The 23,221-nt window shown below is 36.4% G+C and overlaps 1 protein-coding gene across 1 annotated transcript; it reads left to right on the top strand.

The window, feature by feature from the left end:
- Positions 1 to 1,729: 1,729 nt before the first annotated feature.
- Positions 1,730 to 21,595, top strand: Cralbp (Cellular retinaldehyde binding protein). Its single transcript, XM_019042866.2, has 8 exons — positions 1,730 to 2,091; positions 14,977 to 15,164; positions 17,434 to 17,593; positions 18,044 to 18,105; positions 18,548 to 18,741; positions 19,104 to 19,220; positions 19,931 to 20,024; positions 20,749 to 21,595. The coding sequence occupies exons 2-8, from the start codon at positions 14,978 to 14,980 to the stop codon at positions 20,928 to 20,930; spliced, it is 996 nt and encodes a 331-aa protein (XP_018898411.2). The 5' UTR covers positions 1,730 to 2,091; position 14,977; the 3' UTR covers positions 20,931 to 21,595.
- Positions 21,596 to 23,221: the final 1,626 nt, after the last annotated feature.

Below are 23,221 nucleotides of genomic sequence, written 5' to 3'. Positions count from 1 at the left end.
TAGCCATCTGTATGTTTGCTTATTTGCGATTTCAAAACATTAGAAAAAAAAAACTAACCGTCAGCAAAAGCGGCACTGTTTAGTATGCCATTCAATACAGCGGTTTAAACACAGTTTTTTCACAGAATAATGTAGACGTACTGCTGTCACAGGGTTTTAGCTAGGAGCGAAGGTGGGGGGTTAAGGGGTCAGTTTACTTCAGTTAGATTCATGGGATACTGTAACCACTCAATTTCAAAAATTTGGTTATTGTTACCGCTTTCTCCGTTAACTTATCAGAGGGCTTCTCAAAACCACTAAATCGCCGATGCTCAAGTAGATTAGTATCTGCATTGAAGATATAGGAGCAATAAAATCGTTATTAATTACCTCAAACTAATTTCTCATGCATAAAGGCCAACTGCAAAAAAAAAAAAAAAAAAAAAAAAAAAATTAGAAATAATAAAAATCCCATAGCACGTATCTACATTTGCTACGTCCCAGATTTCTTGAAAAAACTGTATTTTTGGAGGCAATAAAAAAATTGAGTATAAATTCTCCACTCCACAACGATCAATTGGACTGAGAAAGGAACCAACCCACACTAAGTTAAAACTGAGAAAAAGAGGTTTGAAGTTTTATACCTGCATAAGGCTCAATGTAGAAAATAATCTTTAACCCCACTTTTCACAAACTAATTCGTGTTTTCCGACCTTTAGTTTTTGGTATAGGAGAAAATATACGGCTAGCAAAACTCAACTTTTTCGAAAACGTGGGTTGGTTCAGTTTCTGATAAACTCGGTCCAATTACTCTCACCCTGTCCAGGGTGGCAAAATGTCATAAGAAATAAAATCTTGAAATTTAACTTGAAATATTTCAGAAATTAGTGAAATATATTGAAAAATACCGATTCCTTTTCATGTTCGCAAATTTAAAAATCGGGACTTCTTTCTGGTTGTGTGTGTTTGAGTGCGGGTTGCATCCTCTAGCCCCTGGAAAAATATGAAATATTTCACAGCCTCGTGAAATTTCATGAAATATTTCACTCACTGAAAAAAAAGAATCTTAAACTTGCCGCCAAGAAGTATTTTTTCTTAAACCAAGAATTTTGCTGCTTAATATAAGCTACTTTTTTGCTAAATCCAAGCCTCATTTTCTTTGTATCAAGAAAAATTTAGCTTAAATCAAAATAAAAAAAAAAAAAAATATTGACGGTAATTTCAAGAATTATCTTGCTTGAGCCGAGCACATTTTTTTTCAGTGCTGAAATCTCCAATCTTTAATTTCTTCCTTTCGTTTCGTGCCACCCTGACCCCGTCCCGTAGCCGACTCCAAACACTAAAATAGAAACAAAGGATGGCCCCCGGTGGGCAATGCGGGCGTCTTAAGCGTGAGAGGGGGGCAGGGTGTGAGGTGCATTTTCCTTGTATCAAGAAAAATTCAGCTTAAATCTAAAATAAAAAAAAAAATATTAAGTGACGGGTAATTTCCTTGAATTATCTTGCTTGAGCCAAGCACATTTTTTTTTCAGTGCTGAAATTTCCAATCTTTCATTTCTCTCTTATGTTTCATGCCACCCTGACTCCGTTCCGTAGCCGACTCCAAACACTAAAATAGAAACAAAGGATGGGCCCCGGTAGGCATCGTGGGTGTCTTGAGCGGGGGGGGGGGGGGGGCAGGGTGCAGGAAGGGTCACGGACGTGACCAGGCGCGAAGTATCCTGGTCGGCGAGCGCGGTTCGGATCAGATTTCGGACGTTGCGCGTGGTGGCGTCTGCGTGAACCCGAGGACGGAGACATTGAAATCGTTGTGACGCGCGGACCGACTCGCGATTCGCGGATTGCAATCTCGATTTTTCCTCCGATGCGATTTTCCTTCGCTCCGTCTCCCGCCACCATGATTTTCCGCTAATAGGTTAATAGGCTATAGTCTTGCCAACCGCGAGCGCACCGCTTTTTCCGCCGTCCAGTGGATTTTCACCTTTTGGCCTAAACCTTCCACCGCCTTCTGCCAAGAGCTCCGCGAGTATCCTGGTTTTGTGTTTACCTTGACGTGTATAGTGTTTTTTTCGGTGTTCAGTGTTTTAGAGGTTACAGCTCATTTTTTTCCAAGTAAGTAACGCCTCTCATCATTTTCCCCTTTGTTTTGTAACTTCAACCCTCTATGGCATGAATTAATTTCGGATCTCACAGGCTAATCTATTTTTGTAACTTTCATAAGAAACATTGAATATTATTATTATATTTTTTTTTCAAAATTTTAAATTTTATGGAAACGGTTATTCAAATAAAGAAAACACTAATGAAAATTTGCAATATCATGCGACAGAGGAAAGATTTAATTTTTAAAAACCCAAGAAATTCACTGATACGAATTCGTAACGCCGCGCTGTAGAGGGGTGAGAAAATGCATCATTATAAATGCGTGGAAACTTACTGTAATATGTATTTTTTCCAGAACAAAAACTATGTATTTTTTCAAGAACAAAAACAATGTTTTTTTGTGGTTTAAAAAAGGCAGGTGTCTTGTCAATGATTTGGGTATACAAATTTTCTTCAGAAAGAAAAAGAAAATCCTATTTCGATGGTGGGCACGCAGCACTGACGAATCCAGTTCGATGGAAAATCAATTATTTTTCAAAATCTCTTAAATTTAAAGCAAACCTTAATGCGTCAAGTAGGATATGTAAATTCAATCAAATAATACTTTATGGTAAATATGAGCGAAAGGGCGGCCAATGCTGTTGTAATAAGGAATGATGTCAATTGTACACTCTGACGTTGCCAAATTTCATTTGATAATATACTTGTTCTTGACAGGAATTATGAATATATTTTTTCTTAAATTTTCGGACACTTTACATAAGATTGCAGCTAAATTTTTCTGAAAAAATTGAGGAAATATATTCACAAGTATCCCAAAAATTATTTAATTTTTCATAAACAGAAATTCGACTACAGTCAACTACTCATGCGATTTTCTGAGCATGGCAGCATGAGAATACCACAAATGTACCACATTTTGCAATTTGGAACTACGAGTTCTAGCTCAATATAGATACAATATGTGTACCACTACTTTCCCTATGCAGATAGGTCTGTTTATGTATGAGCCAGAAAGTGCAGTTCCGAATAATTTCAAAATGCAGTTCAAATAGTCGTCATTTTCAGTTGGGGAGTGATCTAAGAATTGCTTCAGACTTTTTCATTTTTCATGATCAACTTTCATTCATGCATCACAGTATGATTCAACTTACAGGGATTTTTTGAAAACATATCTTACAATCCCGGAAGTATCAGGAAATTGATTGATCGAATATCAAATCATTTCGGCAGGTGCCGTAATTCCACGCAACTACTATTTTTCCTTAATAGGAAAATTTCCGGTAAATTTGCCGAAATTAAGCCACTACGTTACGTGTATAGTTCTGTTTATGGCCGTGACTCCGTTACTTACTGACACCAAATCTGGCGGACAAAAACCTTGTAACAGTGTCAACAGCAATTTCGTCCGCGTTTGATAATTCTGAGATTGTTTTTGAAAACGAGATCGCCAGAACGTTCTCGCAGCTCGGCGAAGAAATTCGGAAGTGAATATGAGGAGTAAAAAAGAGGATTCCTCATTTTTCAAATTATAAAATAGTCCTTCCTGTCGATTCTATCTTAGGGAAGGTGTAAGTTCAGTTTATAAAGTTTTAATCGATGAGTAAGTGTTAAGGCATTTATAAAAAGTGCCATGGATTGTCTAGAGATAAGAAATATAAAAATGCCCGTAAAATGACAGCCTGCTACTTATTTTCGAAGATTTTTTTCAAAGGCGAAGGGATAAATAAAAAGGTACGTACCCGAAATTATTGAGAGAAGTATGAGCTGTTTTATTGGAGAAAATATAACTAATTGATTAATAAATTTGAGTATTTTTAGACAGGTAACGAAAAACCGAAAGACAGGAAAGAGGTAACGATCAAACAGAACGTTCTTTCTACTAGGAATTTGGTGTTCTAATATAAATAAGTTTATTTGCCGGTTGTAAAAGGGCGCGTTTAATACAGTCACATTTTATACGGGATATATAGATTCCTGTCCTTGAATTAAATTAGTTTTTTTTTTTTTTTTTTTTTTTTTTTGACCATTGAGCTGCATACGATTTAGGCATAGCGTGACTCCTGAAAGATCTCGTGTTTTAAGATTCGTCTAATTAATCCAACGAAAAAAAGATTTTACGGAAATCCTGATTGCACCACTAAACTTGTCTGTGATCCCCACTCAAGCGCATTGAAAACTAATTACAAATAAAAGGAATAAAAGCCGAACTCTCTTGTACGACGATAAGTTAAAGTTTTCCAGACTCGTTTCATGCACCGGCTCGTTTTCAGTGCGACTGATTTTAACAGCAGAATTTTAATCTATCGTCGTAAAAGTTAGTTCACTTTTATTATTTATACCTTTATATTTTATTAATTTATTTTTGAACCATTCTATTCTCCGATCTAAGCACTTAAAGCTTGAAAGTTACGGCCGAGAAAGCGTTTTGTTATATTATACAGGTAAGTGTATCATCCTTTCATAGCTATAAATGCCGTAAAGAGAATCAGATGACAATCAGATTCAACTGGGTTCAGCCTGATTGTATTTTGTATTGCCGAATTGTTCCGTATGTTTTATTTTCTTGACTGATAACTAGGCTACTAAACGCCTAAGAACTTTTTGTAAATATATTCTAGATTATAACAATTATACTCGAAAAATTTTCAAGTTCCAGTATTACTTTCGAGTTTGTTTAAAAAATAAAAGATTAAAAAAAGTCGGCAATGTTTGATGTAGTTAAGCTGATTCCGATTCATCCGTACATTTTTTTTTTTTTTTTTTTTTTTTTACCACTTTAAGTAGCCCACAGGGGCTAATCCTGCGCTTCTGTCCCGTCCCCCAGGCAACCATTGTTTGAGACCATCAAACTCGGGTCCCCTTGATCATAGAGCTAGCGCTACAACTACTACACCATAGGAGGCCGACATCGATAAGACATCGATTTAATAATAAGACATCGATAGCCAAATTGCAAAACCGCGTACATCCATTGTGATGTTTCTAAATATCCGCTACTGTTTTATTTTTCTAGGAGAAATAGGCCAACTATTCAACTTGAAATTCATACAGAATATTTTTCTGACGAGAAGAAAAATTATGTAAGTTTTCAGAAAAATACATCGATCAGTTTTCCAGAGAAAAATGAAGTATAATATAGGTCGTATTCGATATTACTTCAATGTTTAGTTTGGTTCAAAACAATACAACATATCCTCAAACAAACATTTTAGAATCTAAGTAGGAAAAGCTGGAAATGAGAAAATTCCTAACAATTTTACTCTTTGAATCACCATTTTATACTCATAAGAGTCAAAAACCTATCACAAGAAACCCGTTCCCTCAGATTATACTCAATTGATTTTCGAAACTATGTTTACATGTTAAAGCAATCGATATCTATACCATCTCCCTCGTTTAATGTATCGAATATGATCCATTGGTAGCCTGTACTGTCACAATCGGAGGATACGTGGTTTTAAACTTTACGAATGGACGCGGTTAAGTTAAATTACAAATTTACCGTAAAATCCGTTTTAAGTCAGAAACGTTATTTTAAACATACTTTTTGTAAATCGAGAGACTTGCTGTCCGGCTGCTGATTCATAATCACGTCGTAAAACATAAGGCGAGTGGCTAATTAACGTAGGTGAACCGATATCTGGGACATGGAGGTCCATTATCTACCGTGCCATAGAGGAACGCCTTATGAACATTCGAATATCCCAGAAATTTCCGCGATAAAATATCTAACTTCATGAAAAGTTAGGATTATTCGTCTTAGGAATTATCGGATATTACACTTACAACGCAGATAAAATTATCTAAAACTTGAAAGGAAAATATTCACAAACTTCCGAGAAAATGCGTACTTTATCATAGAATTTTCACTTTTTTACGGTTGTAAGTAACACTTATGGATAGAAGCATCTGCACGCAAAAGGAAATTTCGAAATTGCAATCGGAAGTGCCCGAAACAGCTACGGGAAAAGGAAAAATCGAAGTATTTCATTGGAAATACCAATTTTTGGCCATTTCAAGGAAAACGGGTGACCATCCGATTTTGAAGTTTTCTTTTTTCGGTTCAGTATACCTTGTACCAACAAGTTATTTAAGTATTTAAGCGTTATTCAGGTCGAAGAATATAAATTTTTCCGTGCAGACTATGAAAAATTAAGTATCTAAAAGTCCGTGAGAACAAAAACACACCAACTCGGAAATGATTAAAAGCTTAATTCTCTGTCATAAAACATGGTGTATCGATTTCAACTTGGTGCTTTACAAAGTCTCTAAGTACTTGTCTTTGGGCACCAAAAATGTTTTTCTCAAACCAATTTCTTCGCCCGCTGCGCAGTTTTAGGTGTTTCCTGAACAATTTTTCTTTTCCGAGTTGGTGTGTTTTCGATTTCGTGATTCAATTTCCATTAGCGCCCTGCTGTGCTAATAAATCCATGTTTTCCGCGGCATGTGCGGAAATCGAGATTTGCTCTTTTGTCAGAGGAGCGACGAAATGGTGTGTTCTCCTAGCGCATCAGTATTCTGCCGTGCTGAGGAGGAACGCCGTGAGGACCTTCGAGAGTTGTCAAATTTCCTTCGATAAAAAAACCAAATTTGCAGGGAAAATTTTGAATATTTTTTGCAAAATTTTCAGATAATTTCGTACGCAATTTAATCTAAAATATCTAAAAATTTCAAAGAAAAATGAGCATAAATGTCGCCAAAAATACATAATTAATTTTAGGAAATTTCGCAACTCTCGAATATTTATACGGCATTTTTCCTTAGCACGGCAGTATTGTACGGAGTAAAGAACGATATGCCATTCAGTGTTTCACTTTTGATACTCTAATTCTATCATTGGACGCTTCATGAAATAATATCAGGTTTCGAATGTGATTTTTAGCTGTTCATACTCAGACTGCGGAGGTCTTATGTTCTTTTACAACACTCTTCATTTTACAAATAACATGAATTTGTTTCTATAGCAACAACATTCAGTTCGTATTTTGATCGATCGAATTTTGAGAGAAACTCGACTTTGACTATTTTGTCGTCGATGCTTCGTCGGTTCTACGTCAAAATAATTGTCCTGGCTCAAGATTTTATTTTCAATTTATAACGTTGTGTGAAAAGTCGAGTCGAACTCAACAGCAAGATAATATAACTTGCGGTTTGTTTATTTGAAGAATACTGACACCTTCGTCGCTTTCGGTCCGCCGAGGAATTATAGAACTTGTTGCGGAATTAGGATCACGCGGGGCTTCACCGCAATTATATTCAGATGGAATTAAGCTTGGCGAGATTTTGCAAGATTTGCTTCTTCGGGAAGATTCTTGTCGTCTTGAATAATTGACTTGGATTTGAAACAAAGGTGTATACGGGACATCCATCATGAATATCAAAACCAGCTTCATAGGTTCTGAACGGAAAAAAGGTTCATGTCTACAAAACTGTACTTCCATTCCCGAAATATTACATAAAATCTTTGTTTCAAATCAACTGAGATGTTATATTTTCCTACCAACATACACTGGGGGGTCAAACCGGAAAAAGGGAAGTTGATTTAACATTCTGGATGTGAAAAAAGTGTACGAGAACTTATAAAATGCTGAATTACCCGCTACATCAGTTACTTTAGCAATGCCAAGATGTAAAATTAACTGATATCGGGGGAATTTAGCATTTTACAAGTTCTCGCACACTTTTTTACGTTCAAAATGGTAAATCAACGTCACTTTTTTCCGTGAAGTCGCTTGGATTTAGAGTCAAGACGCTTAAAAATTTGACAGGGAAAAAACAATTGTTCAATCGGATTTTTGCTTGAATCAAGGGCCAATCCTCTTAATAAGTGGATTTCCTTTTACTTTTTGCAAAAATCCGATTGAATCAAGAGTATTCTTTCTTTGAATTTTTTTAAGTCTAGACTCTAGATCCAAGCGACTTATGTACCACCCTATGTAGTCGTAGTCACATCTACAATGCATTATTCTATAATCTCATCTTCTTTTTTAATGTTTTGGGAGGAAACCAACCAAAACCTCTCCTTGAAAATGTTTCCTCTTTTTCATACCCATGAAGGTTATTTCCACCAAAGTTTAAGCGATAATGTTTGTTGGTTTCTTCTACAAAAATCAAATTAGGCGAGGTGATTTTGAGAAATCGCCGTTTAGATATGACTGTTATGCTTAACTCCATCCAATGGTCATTCATTCGTATGTATTTTGATTGTCTACCTGAGGGCACATATTGCATTACCACAAGATGCAAAATGACTACGTAACTGTTTGTGTAGCGTTGAGTTGTACGACTGACACAATTCTCCTTCCGGGTTTTCCGACACACGTGCCTCCACAATAGTAATGAGTCAAAGGAAACTCTGAAACATCACGTTCGATCTCGGATCGCTTTATCGCAATCAGACGCGAGTGCGAATGGAAATTGGCAGATTCCATCGAACCGATTGTCATCGTCCATATCGAATAATTGTTCATTCATCTCCATTTATTACCATGCACTTTTCACCAACGTTTTATTTGTTTTTCGTTATCGTTTGAGATTACCACATTTCGTCACCTTCCGGCCAAAGTATCACAAGCGTCATGCGACGTTTCAAAATTTCCGCCGCCATTTTATTTTTTTTACAGAGAAATTGTTCAACGAAGCTGTCCGAAAACTTCAATGAATTTTCTTTATGCTCCCAATAAATATGTAAAATTTTCAAACAGATTCAACCAACAATTTCTTTGTAAAAAAATAGAATGGCGGAAGAAATTTTTAAACGTCGCATGGCGCTTGTGATACTTTGGCCGGCAGGTGACGTTTTCTATAGAAACATATGGTTTTATTTTCTGGGCTCATGTACAGCCTTTTTAGTATGTCGACTCAGAAGAGTTCAGGATAAAACGACCTGTACTCATTTGCGGAATTGTTCCAATAGAAGTGTTCATCATTGAATACAATTTTCGCATGAAATGCGAACTTTTGAGCAATAAAAACTCCATTAGCTGTTGCCTTAAGTTTGTAAATAATTTATTTTCTAGGAGGGTAAAAATGAGCCGCTACATATGGCTCGATGGTTGATGGTACATTGAAAATCGACATTAAACAATACTTCCTCTACCCGCAAGGGGAGCAAGAAAGTAAAATCGTGCATCTCCAATTGCTGGTATCTTGGCACGTGCCATGGGGCAATCCCTCTAGTCGCTATGAAGCCCAACCCCCAGATAGGGCTCCGCGACCCCCTAATGCCCGCTTAGCTGCCTCCCCTCCCCCGTAAGTTAATCTAACTTAAGTGGGCTTCCCTAGAGCTCATTTCTTGTCGCCAGCCGTAAAAATTATGGAAATCGGCCCGGTAAAATGGTAAAACAAACTGTCGCAAAATGAAAATCTAGGGAATCAGAGCTGAGCACCAAGAAAATATAAGGGAAAATAATGAAAATAATTTTTTATTTTGAAATTGTAAATAAGGGTTTTATCTTATTTTTGTTTTTTAACTCTAGGAATATGTTTAAAACTTAAAGCAAAGACACTCATACTTTTTACTTAGTGGAATATGACAGAACAAACATAATGTTGAAACGTCTCAGTCAAGATAAATGTTTGCCAACTCTCCAGGTTTGCGGTATTGATGCATAATTGCTTAAATGCATCTGAATGCTGCCCTTCTAAGCGAGAACAGCCTAAATACAGTAGTAATCCTGAGCAGATAAATGTGCATGAAGCGGTATCAGAAATGAATTGGTATGCCGGCATTTTAAATCACAGATAAAGGTCGGGGATGCAGTTATTCCTCGTCACGAATACCATCTGGTTTCGTTTTAATTGTAGTCTTTTTCTGCCGGTTTCAAGGCTAATTGATGAATTTTTATAGGTCTTCTCTTCTTAATTAAAGCTTAGCGAGTGAATGACCGAACGCTCATCAGGCATTTTGCACACATTTCCGATATTTCGCAGCAGTATGGCACGAAAGGTAAATATTAATTAACATCTGCACCAAAATATGACCTAGATTCTCAGGAGGTTTTATAAAATCCATTCTGATCCTAACTAAAATAGGAATAATGATTTAAGTACATGACTTTCGTCGATAGTTGTAACGAAGGCTGATCTTGATTTAAAATATCATCTAACAAGAAAAGCGCTCGGGGAAAATAATTTTAAAAAATGTATTCTAATATTTCTGATTAAGACTTAAAAATTTTCAATCATATGATAGGATGGTTTTTTTTTAATAGTCTTGAGAGGCTTTGTGTTTTTTGTGGCAAAATTTTTGTTTTGGTAAAAACGTTTGATTAAAGTAAAAAAAAAAAAAATTAGTGATTTACACCCTACTTTTGAATTTCTAGGAAACGTTTTTGTTCATGAAGGGGAAAAAGAGTAAACATACTAAAATCTTCTTGGTGCGTGTTATTTTTCTCTCACCTAACATTGAGTGCTGAATATTCTCTCGTTGGCCAAGTTAAGACTCGTTCGTAATTTTGATTACTTGTTTTATAATAGTGAACAAAATAATAAGTATGAAAATGAGCCTGCGAAATTGCCCTTTGTTCTTCCTATTTCAAGCAATCCTTGAGTTTGGCCTATCATTCTCTATTTCTGAACCACGCTCAGATTTGATTTCATAAATAATGCAAAACAACCACAACATTTCGCATAACTAATCCGACTGCAGATGAGTCGTGAGTGTCTAGGGCGATCTTGACAGTTTATAAATCTATCCCGAATTGGTACGTAATAATTACAATGACTCGTTTTGTAAAGATTTGCGGTTTTTATTTACTCATGCTAATGCAAAACCTAATTGCAAGAATGAATTCTCAATCATTATCACTGAAAGGATGTTATAGTCAAAAATGCGGGGAATACTTCATTTTTGGCACGGAGTTTTTTCAAAAACAATTTTCAACTTAACTGGGATTGTATATGCACCAATTTAAGATCAGCAGGTTTGATTCTTTGGCCTCTGAATTTTATAATTAACGCGATTTATGAGAGTAAAGAGGGGAACTTATAAGACGGAAAAAATAGATATGCTTGGTCAAATATAAAAGTTATGGCGTTAAATCCTTCAAGTGACAAGCCGGGTTCAAAATTAAAAGAACCAATGCTAGCAATTCTATCCATATCGAAGATAATGTCTCAGCGGTTACTTTCATTTAACTCACATGTACAACACCCTTTCACGGTAATCACTCACACTTAAAAAAGCCACAGGGTATTCACCTTGAACTGCGGTTTTTATTTACTTGCGGTAAACTGTTCCCGGGAAATTTTTTTGTTTTAGCTCTCGGAACTTGACTTGATCATCTATTTGTAGGTACGTATTAAATAGAACGTTTCGTTTCACCTTAATTCCGAAGCAAGATAATTTCTTCAGAGTTTAAATTACGGCATGGTCAAGTTCCATTTGCATGAGTAGCGTTGACCACTTTTATAATACCTAAAATTGTAAGTAGCTGTATACTTGACGCTTAAAGGAGCGTAACGCCTTCAATATAGAGTATAGGCAGGAATAAATCCGCAGAGTTTAAATAGTGGTATGCTTAAGTTTCATCTGAATGGATTACATGCGTATCGCGGCTAATATTGTAAACAGCTATGTGTATACTCCATACCACATGGATCGTTTCGCCTTCAACATAGAGCATAGGCAAGAATACATTCACTACCAACATCGTTATAGGGCTACTCAAGTCTCGATTTTCTTTTAAAAAAAAAAAAACACACACACACAAACATTTTTTGAGAAAACTGACTCACTTGCTTAAAATATTTTTAAAAAGTGGGACGCGGCTGAGGCTGAGACTGAGATCGAAAGTTTCGAAACGCGTCCCACCTTTTAAAATTTTTTTAAGCAAGTGAGTAAATTCTCTCAAAAAATTTGTGTGTGTTTATAAAGAATACTTCCGCAAAGTTTACATAGTGGTATGGCCAAGTTTTATTTGAATTAGTAGCATTAATCGTGCGTATCGCGACTAATATTGTAAGTAACTATATACTCCATGAAAGGGAGCATTTTGCCTTCAATGTAGAGTATATGAAAAAATACTTCCGCAGTGCTTCAATAGTGGTGTGCTCGAGTTTCATTTGAATGGGCATCAGCATTCGTATCGTGTCTACTCATGTAAGTACATACTCCGAGCGTTTCGTCTTCGATGTAGAACATAGGCAAACTTACATCCTTAGATATTAAATAAAGGTATGTTTAAGTTGCATTTGAATGGGTGGCGTTAAACGTGCATATCGCGTCTTATATTGTAGTAAGTATGTACTCTATACCAGAAAAAATTACGAAACACGCGAAAAGCGCGCTGGCGCCTACAAACCTAACAGGATACCTCATGCCTAGCGCAATGCGTGAAGTATCCCTGTTAGGTTTGTAGGCGCCTATGTGCCTGGTTGCCCGCCGTGCTGTGGACAGCAACGGCGCTTCAAGCAGCTATTTCGCAACAGAGGTGTTGCACAGGATTATATGAAATTGAAGGCACTCTGAAGGCGTTTTCAATGAGGAGTATAGGCAAGAACATAATAGCAATGTTTAAATAGTCGTATGCTCAATTTTCATTGAAATCGGTAGCGTTAAGTGTGCGTTAGCTCGTTTTTAACATTTTTATGGGCAAGAGTATAAGTGGAACTTGGAAAGGTACACTGAAGAGAATTTTTGGTTTGCAAAGTATACTGAATGATATACACGGAAAAAATATGATAATTTCGCTTAAATTTTTAGCCAAATTTGACACCAACTAGTACTTGAATGAGCTAAAAGTATGTTCATAGTAAGTCAACGGGGAATGTAGTTGAAATTATCTTTCTTCCGTGTACAAAACAGAAACTGAAGTCATCCTACAAATCATTCCCCAGCTACTGACGCCAGTTTCAGATGAAGCCCTGCTAACTGCGGCAAAAACTCCGTACCAATAAAATCATCAGAAAATTTCAGAGGTGTACCTATCGTAAACAAAGAGGAAAAAGTGTGGTACCCGTAATGGGCCTGTTGCATGCAAGAGATACAGCCGTGCGAATAGACTTTATAGTGGTTAAATGACACGAAAATTACGATGCTCACATTAAAAAAGTCTGAAATACACTCCTCACTGCGCAATTTGCGTTGTCAGGAACGCGCTTTTTCAAATTTCCCGCGTCTGGGGGCAGTTTTCTAACGGAAACAATTAACGGCAACTCGCGGCTATTTCCGGTCAACTGAAACTGACAACATAACCTAAAAATCGGAGCTCGTGATATCGTGAAATGAAATGTAGAAGGATTGCGTTGGATATTTAAAAGTTGATCGATTTGGTTACTGCATAAAGCGTATATGGACCACTATAAGAGATCACGTTGGGTTTGTAAACAAACTGAAGGAAAAAATAACAACAACAACAACGACTCGACATCTTCCGGAAATCACCGAGCCCGCCATTTGCTCGTTTCCTGTGATTAGAAAACTGCCCCCAGACGCGGGAAATTTGAAAAACCGCGTTCCTAACAACGTAAATTGTGCAGTAAGGAGTGTATTTCAGACTTTTTTGATGTGACCACCGTAATTTTTGTGTCATTTAACCTCTAAAAAGTCTATTCGCGCGGCTGTATCTCTTGCATGCAACAGGCCCATTGGACGTATTTCTGTCAAACGGAACTATGTGAATTATGACGTGAGCCCTGTTATACAAATATTCTTATGCGTCTCAGGGCTCATGTCTTCATGCACATAGTTCCGTTTGACAGAAATACCTCCAATTAACGCTCTCGTGTAAATCGTGAGCCTCTCTCGAGTGGGATCAAATTATCTCAGTGGATACTCATTCAAATATTCTCGGATTTCCGAGGAAGAGGAGAAGATCACGATCTGCGGGTGCGAGTTTTTGTTGTTTGAATACCTATCTAGTATCCTCGGATGGAAACTAAGAAAAGGACGAAACGAAGACTTTTTAAGCATCGCAAATTTTCATCAAAATTCACTTTTGTATACAATTTTCTGTAGGTCTTTGAACCTGGAAAGACGTCGAGGGAAGGACTCAGGAAATCAGGTGATATTTTTCGATTTCGGGACAGAAAAATTATAATTTAAAAATCCCGTGCGGAGGTCTTCCGGGACAAATGAACAACATTTTGCAATAAAGAGAAACCATTTTTGCTTCATCCATTAGAGCTCCATCTACACGAAGAAACTTATGGCACGTATGTTGTTTCTGAAAGTAGCCAAAAATAGTGGTCTTTCATTGCTGAATGTATAGTCTAAATGCATCTACAGGTCAGATACTTTAGTACCTCGACAATACCGCGAATTGTGGCGGAGGTTCACGCCGTAACAACGTCGAATTATCAAAATTGCACAAAACAGCGTATGTGCACAGGATAAAATGAACTTTAAAAAAAAAAACTGAATGTATATGCGGCGTTTCGGCGCAAAACCGGATATTTGAGGCGCCGGATAATTATCAGCCAGTTACTCAAGGAATCGCTGGATTGTGGAGAAAAAATTAATCTCAGTATTCATTTACCTCACGAAGTATACCCTACAACGATTTTTTTCGAGATACTTAATTCAATTATTTTTTTTTTATGGCTTTCAACTTCTTCATCCGTAACATATATATTCCACCGGAAACGTTAGTTTTAGCGACCGGGTCAAAAAGTGCTCAACAACTCATAATATATATTCGCTATTTTCCTACTGTGGCACCTAACAATGCCGTAAGTTGTATTTTACGAATAGTTCCACCAAAAACCTCCAACAGTCAGATTCTAGGATAGTTTGACCCAAAAAATAGAAGAAGAAGAAGAAGAAGAAGAAGAAGAAGAAAAATGTGGTTACGGATATTGTTTTAAATTTTCATAATGTGTATGGTTTCATTCATAATATACAATATTGTAATCACAACTCAAATCAAATTCTATTTTTTATGATTTCAGGATGAGTGCTAATGACTCTGCCTCATGCACGGACGTCATTAAAGGCAGAGGGAAAGAACTACCTAAGAAAGAAGTGGAACGAATTGCACAAGATGAGCTGCGTGAAACTAAAAATGTACGTGAAACCGCCCTCCAGCAGTTCAGAGAATGGGTTGCTAAAAACAAAGACATTTCATCAGTCAGAACAGGTAAACTAACTCGAATCCATCACCGCAAAATTCGTTTTTAGGATAAAAGTTTTAAATTAGCAGCCCGTGACAATGGTCATGGCAAAAACATAGGAGAAAAACAGGAAATAAGGCTAAAAATTACAAATACAAATCCGAAACGTTTCGGCCCAAAATGAGCCATATTCAGTGGGAAGAATAATAATAAAATATAAAGATTTCAAATAGAAACCTGCAGACTACATGATGGCCGAGAAAATTAAAACAAAGAGAAGAGAGAAAAAATCTAGAAGAAAAATCTAAAATCTTTTTTTTTTTATCTCCACTCTTTGGTTTGATTTTCTCGGCCATCATGTAGTCGGCAGGTTTCTATTTGGAATTTTTAAATTTTATTTTTATTCTTTCGACTGAAAATGGCTCAGTTTGGGCCGGAACTTTTCGTATTTTTTTGTGTAAAAGTCGTTTATCTGATCAGAGTAATGTCATGTCTTATTCTGGACGAGGATAATGAAATTATGGTTTCGCGATTGTTTCGACGGTAGTTTTTATTTTAGGAGGCATTTATTGCCTCGATTCCAATGATTTCTTGAGTGTCGTCAAACTGAAAATCCCTTACACACCAGTTTTCATTCGGACGTTCTCAGAAACGCGTTTGCAAGTCTGCCATTCATTCCAACTTTGCTGGTGGCCCCCTAACCTGCAGGAAGTAGAGGAGGCAGGTCTCCAAAAGCGTTTGGAGGAAGTCTTGTTCCGACGTAACGGCTAATCTTAATTTCTACGTGAGCCTTGTTACCGATATAAACCCACGCTTTTCGGGGCTTACAAGGAAATGAAGAAACGCTCTACATCAGAGGAGCGATAGGAGTCATGGTTCTGCAACAGTTCTTTTTTTGCAGTATTTGAAGTAAAAGTAAATAAATACGAAATTCTCATTAATTTGCGATATTTCATTCCAGAAATTTACCCAGCCAATTTCTACGATTTTTGCGATTTTTGGCAGACGATAACTTCAAGATAAGGCCATTCTTGTTCAATTTTTTGGAAAAAGACCCATAAAGTGACTAAAGGGGGTGGAGGGTATTCTCTCTAAAAAATTATATGTATAAATTCATGGAATCCTTTCGAGGTAAATGATCTGATCTGAAAGGAGGGAATGTTTGATTACATTTACCTAAAGTTTTCTTTTTGTTCAAATTTATGGAGCCACCCAGCACCAATAAGTACCTTTGTCAATAATTTAAAGGGTCTAACATATTACAGGATTCCATACAGTGAAATTTGATGCCTTAAACATGGAAGTCACCAACAAAATAAACGTGAAAAATACCCACGATTTTAAGTTTGAGCTGATGGAACGAAGGGTATTGAGGCCACCGGGAATTTTTGTTAGTAAATTACTTTCGCTGTTCACGGTTAAGATTGTCAAATTTCTGTAACTCATCACCCAGGGTCAAACCATCACCATCCTGCTTTGAGAGCACGCGTTTTAGATTATTGGCGAACCGCGAAGGCATGAGCCCCAAGCCTCGCCGCGCTACGCGCGCAAGGCATGCGTAAAGGCATGCAAGTCGCGAATTGCGAAAATCTAAAATTGCGAGACCTTTATCTAATTAACTGAATTTACCACAACGCGTTCACTTCTCTGTTGACACCTTACGTGCTCGATGCGTTTTACATAATTAAGCGTTCGAAGATGAATCAATTGCACCAATCCAGAGACAAAATCATTATCAGATGTGACGGAGGCGACGTTTGAATTAAGAAAATCGATCTAGTTCGCAATTGAAATGCCGTGAATCTTCGTGCGTGAATGAGACCAATAATTGTCGTCATTAAAGCTCATCCAGCTCACGTTCTATATCCGCTAGATCTTGACCGGAAACCGATTTACTGAGTTGATTACTTTTGTTGTAAGTGCAAGTCGTCAGAGATGCTTTCTAAAGGAAACATAAAACTCCTGCAATGAAGGAGGCATGCAATTTGTTCAACAGCGAAGCACGCTTTAATACTTATAACAGTAATTGAAGGAGTTTCACTAGCAGACGTTTTGCATCAACAGAGCTGGTGATCCTGTTATATTAAAGACTAGCATGAAAAATATTAAAAAGGTTTCAGCACCGAGAGAATTTTATCAAATGTCTCAAAGAACGTGGCTAATTTACTTTACTCGCTGTTGTTCTCATTCTCTCATTTCAGTTCGTTGCGTTTCTTTCTATTTTCATTTCTCAAGTCAAAGTTATGATAAATTCCTCTTTTGCTTTCAGCAATGAATTTATTTTTTCTGTTCCAGACGCATCTTTCCTACTACGATTCCTCAGAGTGAAAAAATTTAGTTTACCAATGGCCCAACAAACTTTACTCAAGTATTTGAACTTGAGGAAAACGTTATCACACTACTTCAGTTTAATTAGCTACGAGGATGCGGCACTCATGCACATACTGACCAATGGGTAATAAACAATTATCACTCACGGTTCAAATGAATTAATGGGACAATAATTATCTCTGATTCCCACGAATTTTAAATTAAATCAGGATTTAATCAGGATCTCATAATTTTTGTTAGATATTTGGAGACCAGGAATATGCTGGATGGCGCAAGGAAATTGATAGAATACTGTTTAAAAAAAAACCACGGTTTTGTTCATAATGGAAAGCTTATGAAGAAATTATCAATGCAGTTTCTATTGATATATCATTTTTTCATGAAATTTCACGTGAAAAATGCATCTTTATATTGGGCATCTTTGATTCAATAATTATCCTAACTTAATTTTTTTTTTGCATAAGCCACATTTCTGTCATCCAACTTTCTAGTGACTGAATGCCAAATATGTTGTAATTTCATGGCGCAGTTGAATATTATCTACTTATGTTAAACTTGTGTTTTATTTTATCAGGTTCATTTTCGCCTCACCAATCAGAGACTCTCTCGGTAGGAGAGTGATAATCTACGTTATTGGTGAGAATCTTATTTATTCCTACTTGCATCTAAATTAGTATTTCAGCCGGTCAAGGGTATTGGATGACATTTATAATTTGTGATATTGATTGATATTTCTCAGCAACTATGAAAATTTCAAGGAAATAATTCTAATTCACCAAAAATATATTTCTCTTTAATTAATTCACCGTTGACATTTCAAGAATTTTTTAAAAGATATTCCTAATATCAATTTTTCCGTCATCTTAAAGAATGGTAATTATTTATTCAAGTAATATCCAGTCGAAAGGGGAATATTTTAGACAGAAAAACACACAATACACACAAAAAACGGTAGCATATGATCAGGTTGATTCCTTCTTGATAGATTCAGTCGAGTATTGGTGTGTTTGAGTTGGCGCAAAACCTAGTAGAACCAATTATTTTTCATCCCTAATAAGTCATTCACTTATGTACTCAGATAAATTCGATCCATACAAATATGGCTGTGGTATTATGGCTCAGGTTTTCTTGATGACGTTTGAAACCGTCCTTGAAGATGACGTCACTCAAATCACCGGAGTCACGCATTTTGCAGACTTGCACGGCGCATCAGCTGCTTACGTCACACTCTGGTCGCCGTTAGAGTTTGTGCGAGCTGTCAGATGGGGTGAGGTAGGTGTATATTATTTTTATGTATTTTTAAAATAAATAAATTCTAGGATAAAATATAGTATATATTTCATTTTAAACAAAATACCCTATTAGATAAGGTAATCATTTTTGTCAAACTGGAGGAGTTGAAATTTTTTTAGAGTATTCGCAGTTTTTTCTTTTTTCTTTCGTTCAGAAAACATCTCATTTTTTAAATTCGCATTTCCTTGTTTTCAAGCACTCATCTGAATTAACCTGAGAGCTCGCTTCCACTTGCAGATACACACGTGGTATTGGAGAGCAAAATTATTCACGTGTGACAATGAAAATTGGCCTAACCTTAAGAAACGCTTATTTTTAACCATGCATGGATATTTTTTCAGCAATCAATGCCAATGAGAAACAAGTGCGTAAATATTTTCAATTGCCCGACGTCTGTGAGATACATACTCGACTTCTGTAGAGGACTCCTAAGTACTAAATTAAAATCCAGATTTTTCGTAAGTTTATTTCAAAATTATCTGTCATTTATATTTCGTTTTCTTTCTTCCATACAAATCACACAGGTCTATCATGAAACCTCACTGAAAAAATAGTAAAGTTCATTTAACATTCTGGATTTAAAAAAAGAGTGGGAGAATTTACAAAATGCTGAATTAACTGCTTCAGCCGTATTACTTTAGCAATGTCAAGATGTAAAACTAACTGCCGTAGCGGGTAATTAAGCATTCCACGAGTTCTCACACACTTTTTTTACATCCAGAATGTTAAATAAACTTAATTTCTTTTATGGTGCTAATACGAGGAAAATTAGCTTTTTAACGGTGCCTATTTGCGGTTTCAAGTTTTTCCACCTATATTTCTTCGCCTTCAAAACGTAAAGATACCAGAACTTGCGCCTCTCCTTGCCGCATATCAGGGTTGCCAGGTTATACGATAAAATGTGGATATTTTACAGGATTTAAATGAGGAAAAGTGCTGAGTTTTCAGCACTATCTGGCAACAATGCCGCATATTCCGCACACTAAACCGAGCCTCGTCATGAGTGATTGTCCTCAGCGAGCTTCGTTTCGGAATTTGATTTCTACTTCAAACTTTCATTTACCAACAAAAGGCAACTAGACTCATTCAGAGTTATTTGATCATTATAATGATGTCAACTTAACTGACAAATTGTTCATGAACTGAAATTATATTTTTTCTATCTTAGATCCATGACAGCATCGATGGTCTCAAATCTAAAATTGATGCGAAATGTTTGCCAAAAGAATACGGTGGGGAAATTCCTATGAGCGAAATGCTTGGTAAGTTAAGTTGTGTACAATTTGTGCAGACGCTTGATTGAAGGTTTGAAACAAAGTAGATAAAGACATTAGAATAAGCTTGGCTAACTTTTCACACCATGGAACCCAAATCATACCATAAAAATTTAAATTTTATTCATTCCTTCATACCCACAAAACTAAGTTTTTCTAAACTTTATTCGACTTCAATGAAGACACCGTTAATGATTTATTGAACAGATAGATGCAGCTGAATCATTCATTTTAATTTGGTGTTACCCACAAAAACTAGAAATTGCAATTACTTATTAATTAAAGAAATTTTGACCATTAAGTTAGTAAGTTCTAGTCAAATAGCACAGATTGTAATGAATTGCAATATTGCACGGTAAAATACTGCTGATGCATCGTAGTGTTGTGAAAGTTGCCTATTCACCAATTGAAGGGGCTTCTCTTACTGAAATTTATTTCATTAAAATGTGAACATTTTGCAATATTTTTGGCATTGCAAATTGTCCACCTTCCTCACACATGGGGATTTTCTCTTTTTTGCGTTACGTTAAAATTGGCGTTTGGTTACAAAATGATGTAAAAACATTGCAATTTCATGACAAAAAAAAAAGCTATGCAAAAATGTGAATTGCAGAATTATTTGAATATTTTCGTTGCATCTTGCAATTATTTGGGTGTGAAAGGAGGGGTCATTTAAACTTAAGTTGTTTCACGCTTGATTCGATACTTTCAGAGTTGTGGAAGAAAGAAGTCTGGGCGAAAAAAGATCTGATTTTGGCAAACAAGGAAATGCAGATACATGATACCAGTGGGATTCAAACCCGCAAAAGTAGAAGTGGATGCCAGCCGCTCAACAACACCGAAACCAACATCATGGCCGTCAGCGGCAGTTTTCGACAATTAAATGTTGATTAGTAACTATGTCAATCCTTTACGCTAAGTTCCTTGCTCTTATATCGAATTATGCAACATGCTTTAAGCAAATGTGTTGCGGCCACAGAGTTTTCTAAATTATGTTCTAAATTATGTCTGCAAATTATGTTCGTAAGATTTCAGCAATCTGTGTTTGCAGCATCACGGAAGGCATAAAATGGAAAATTGTTAGGATTTTCCAAGACGAGTTTAGTCTTGGTACGAGTTTAAATCAACCTTCCGTTCCTTTCAACACGCTCACCGTGATTTTTGAACGCTTTATCATAAAAAATAATTCTTATGCTTTCTACAATTTTCGTTGTGACACAATAGCAGTGCTCAAGTATTCAAAGTCTACATTTTAATGGACAAAACGTATTGCGCCAATTTCCGAGAATTACCACTGATCTAACCACGTCACTAGGTTCTGGCAAATATTTTCAGCGTTTGAAATTTCTGAGTAATTTTATCTACCTGGAAGCAGATCAAGAGTGACACAGGTTGGATAATCTGTCAAAATAACTTAATATAGTTTTGAAGAACATTTTCTCTCTTATCCTAGTGAAAAATTTTATTTTTGTTACAATTTTGATATTTTGAATTAAGTCGTCATCTGTATACCCAAAGACTCCGGTCAATGATTCCTATAAAATATATGTGAAGATATACTTCATTGTCTATTTTTCTGTAACCATGTGAACTGAGCAGGCGCTCAGCTGTTTTCAGCCATTCAGAGAGTTTGTAAAATAATCTCATAAAAATTCAAATTATATAAAATCAGCAGGGTCAGGCTTAATATCTCAAGTTATACAATGAACGGTTCGTTAAGGGACATTTCATAGCCGTTGATTTTTGTATTTAAATAAAAAATGTAGTATCGACTCTTGTGTTTAGCGATGCAATCGCAGAAGTTAAAGACAGAGCAGGCAGCAAAATGAAAAGAGTATCATTGCAAAATAATCAAACGTCAATTAGGTTTTGAGGGTTCAATGACTAGGGGACAAAATATCAACACAGCTGATTGGGATAATGAACACTTCCTACCATTTATTGCACAATTAATGACTTTCATGAGGCTTTTCTTTTGCTTCTTACTGACAATTTATGGCTGAGCAGTGCTTAAATCTGAAAGAAATTTTCCGTCTGTCTGCTTTCATTTATGGGAAGATCGATCCATCGAATTCTTATCATTTTGCACTGACGGGCTCTCTCAGGATTAGCAAGGTGGCGCTGCTCAAAAAGCATGAGAAAAAATTTCTCAGACCACGTAATATCGTCTCAAGAAATTTCCGAAGCTGATTAAGAATGTCCTTTCACCTCAGCTCTACTATTTTCTTTCCTCTGAAAAAAGAAAAATTCGTTTGCAGTGTAATGGCGACCAATGCATTAGCCATGACCTCTAGTAGTTCAACGAGTTTGGAATTGATAACTAAAGTTCATTTGAGTTTAACAATTATTTCATTGTTCCTGCTTCTACCAATTTTTTGCTCATCTCCAAAGAAGTCAAGAGACCAGTCAAATTCATCGATTTCCATGCTCTCGATTCAAATTATATTTGATTATTGGAAACTGTGCAATTCTTAATAAGCCCCCTTGACAATCAAACTGGTTTAGTTTACCTTTATAACCTTGTAGTCAATTTAACAGTCTTTCTCAAAACGAAACTGCTGGAGAAAAAAAATCGATGCTCGAAAATGCATACAAATTGGATATCATAGTCAATGCAATTGGACGTATTTTTATCAAATGAAACTATATGTGGGTGGGAAAGATGGGGTGTGCTCGTGGCGAGGTGGCTAAGAAACAACGTAAAAGTAGGCGTGATTCCTTTATGTGAAATGGAAAAGCGGGATTTTTAATTCAGCAGACGGAACAATGTGCGAACTGTAAGCGGGACTCATGAGCCGTAGGCATGAGACATGAGCGTTTTGGACAGGGCTCATGAGTTAAAGTCACGGAAGCGCGGCCGCAGAGTCGGCTTCGTTAACGCTGACGTCACCGGCGCTTCATAATTCCCATATTCATTTTTAACACTCAAAAACTAATGAGCACACCAAACCTTTCCCATCCACACATAGTTCTGTTCGGTAGAAATTCGTCCAATTAAAAAATGCTCTCACGGTAACAAAATGCCGCAGCCTAACTTTTGACTAACAAGTTTCAACGCAGCTCAATGTACTAATTGCTCCGGCATTAAAAATCGGTTCGAAATTGCCGTTTTAGAGTTCGAATGTGAGCCAAATAGAGAATTTGTAGGTGTCTGAAATTTTGAGAATTTCATCTTTAAAATGATA

Source organism: Bemisia tabaci, chromosome 6, assembly GCF_918797505.1.
Source record: "Bemisia tabaci chromosome 6, PGI_BMITA_v3".
NCBI lineage: Eukaryota > Metazoa > Arthropoda > Insecta > Hemiptera > Aleyrodidae > Bemisia > Bemisia tabaci.
Note: the sequence above shows the minus strand (reverse complement) of the source record. Positions and strands in the feature narration are given on the sequence as shown.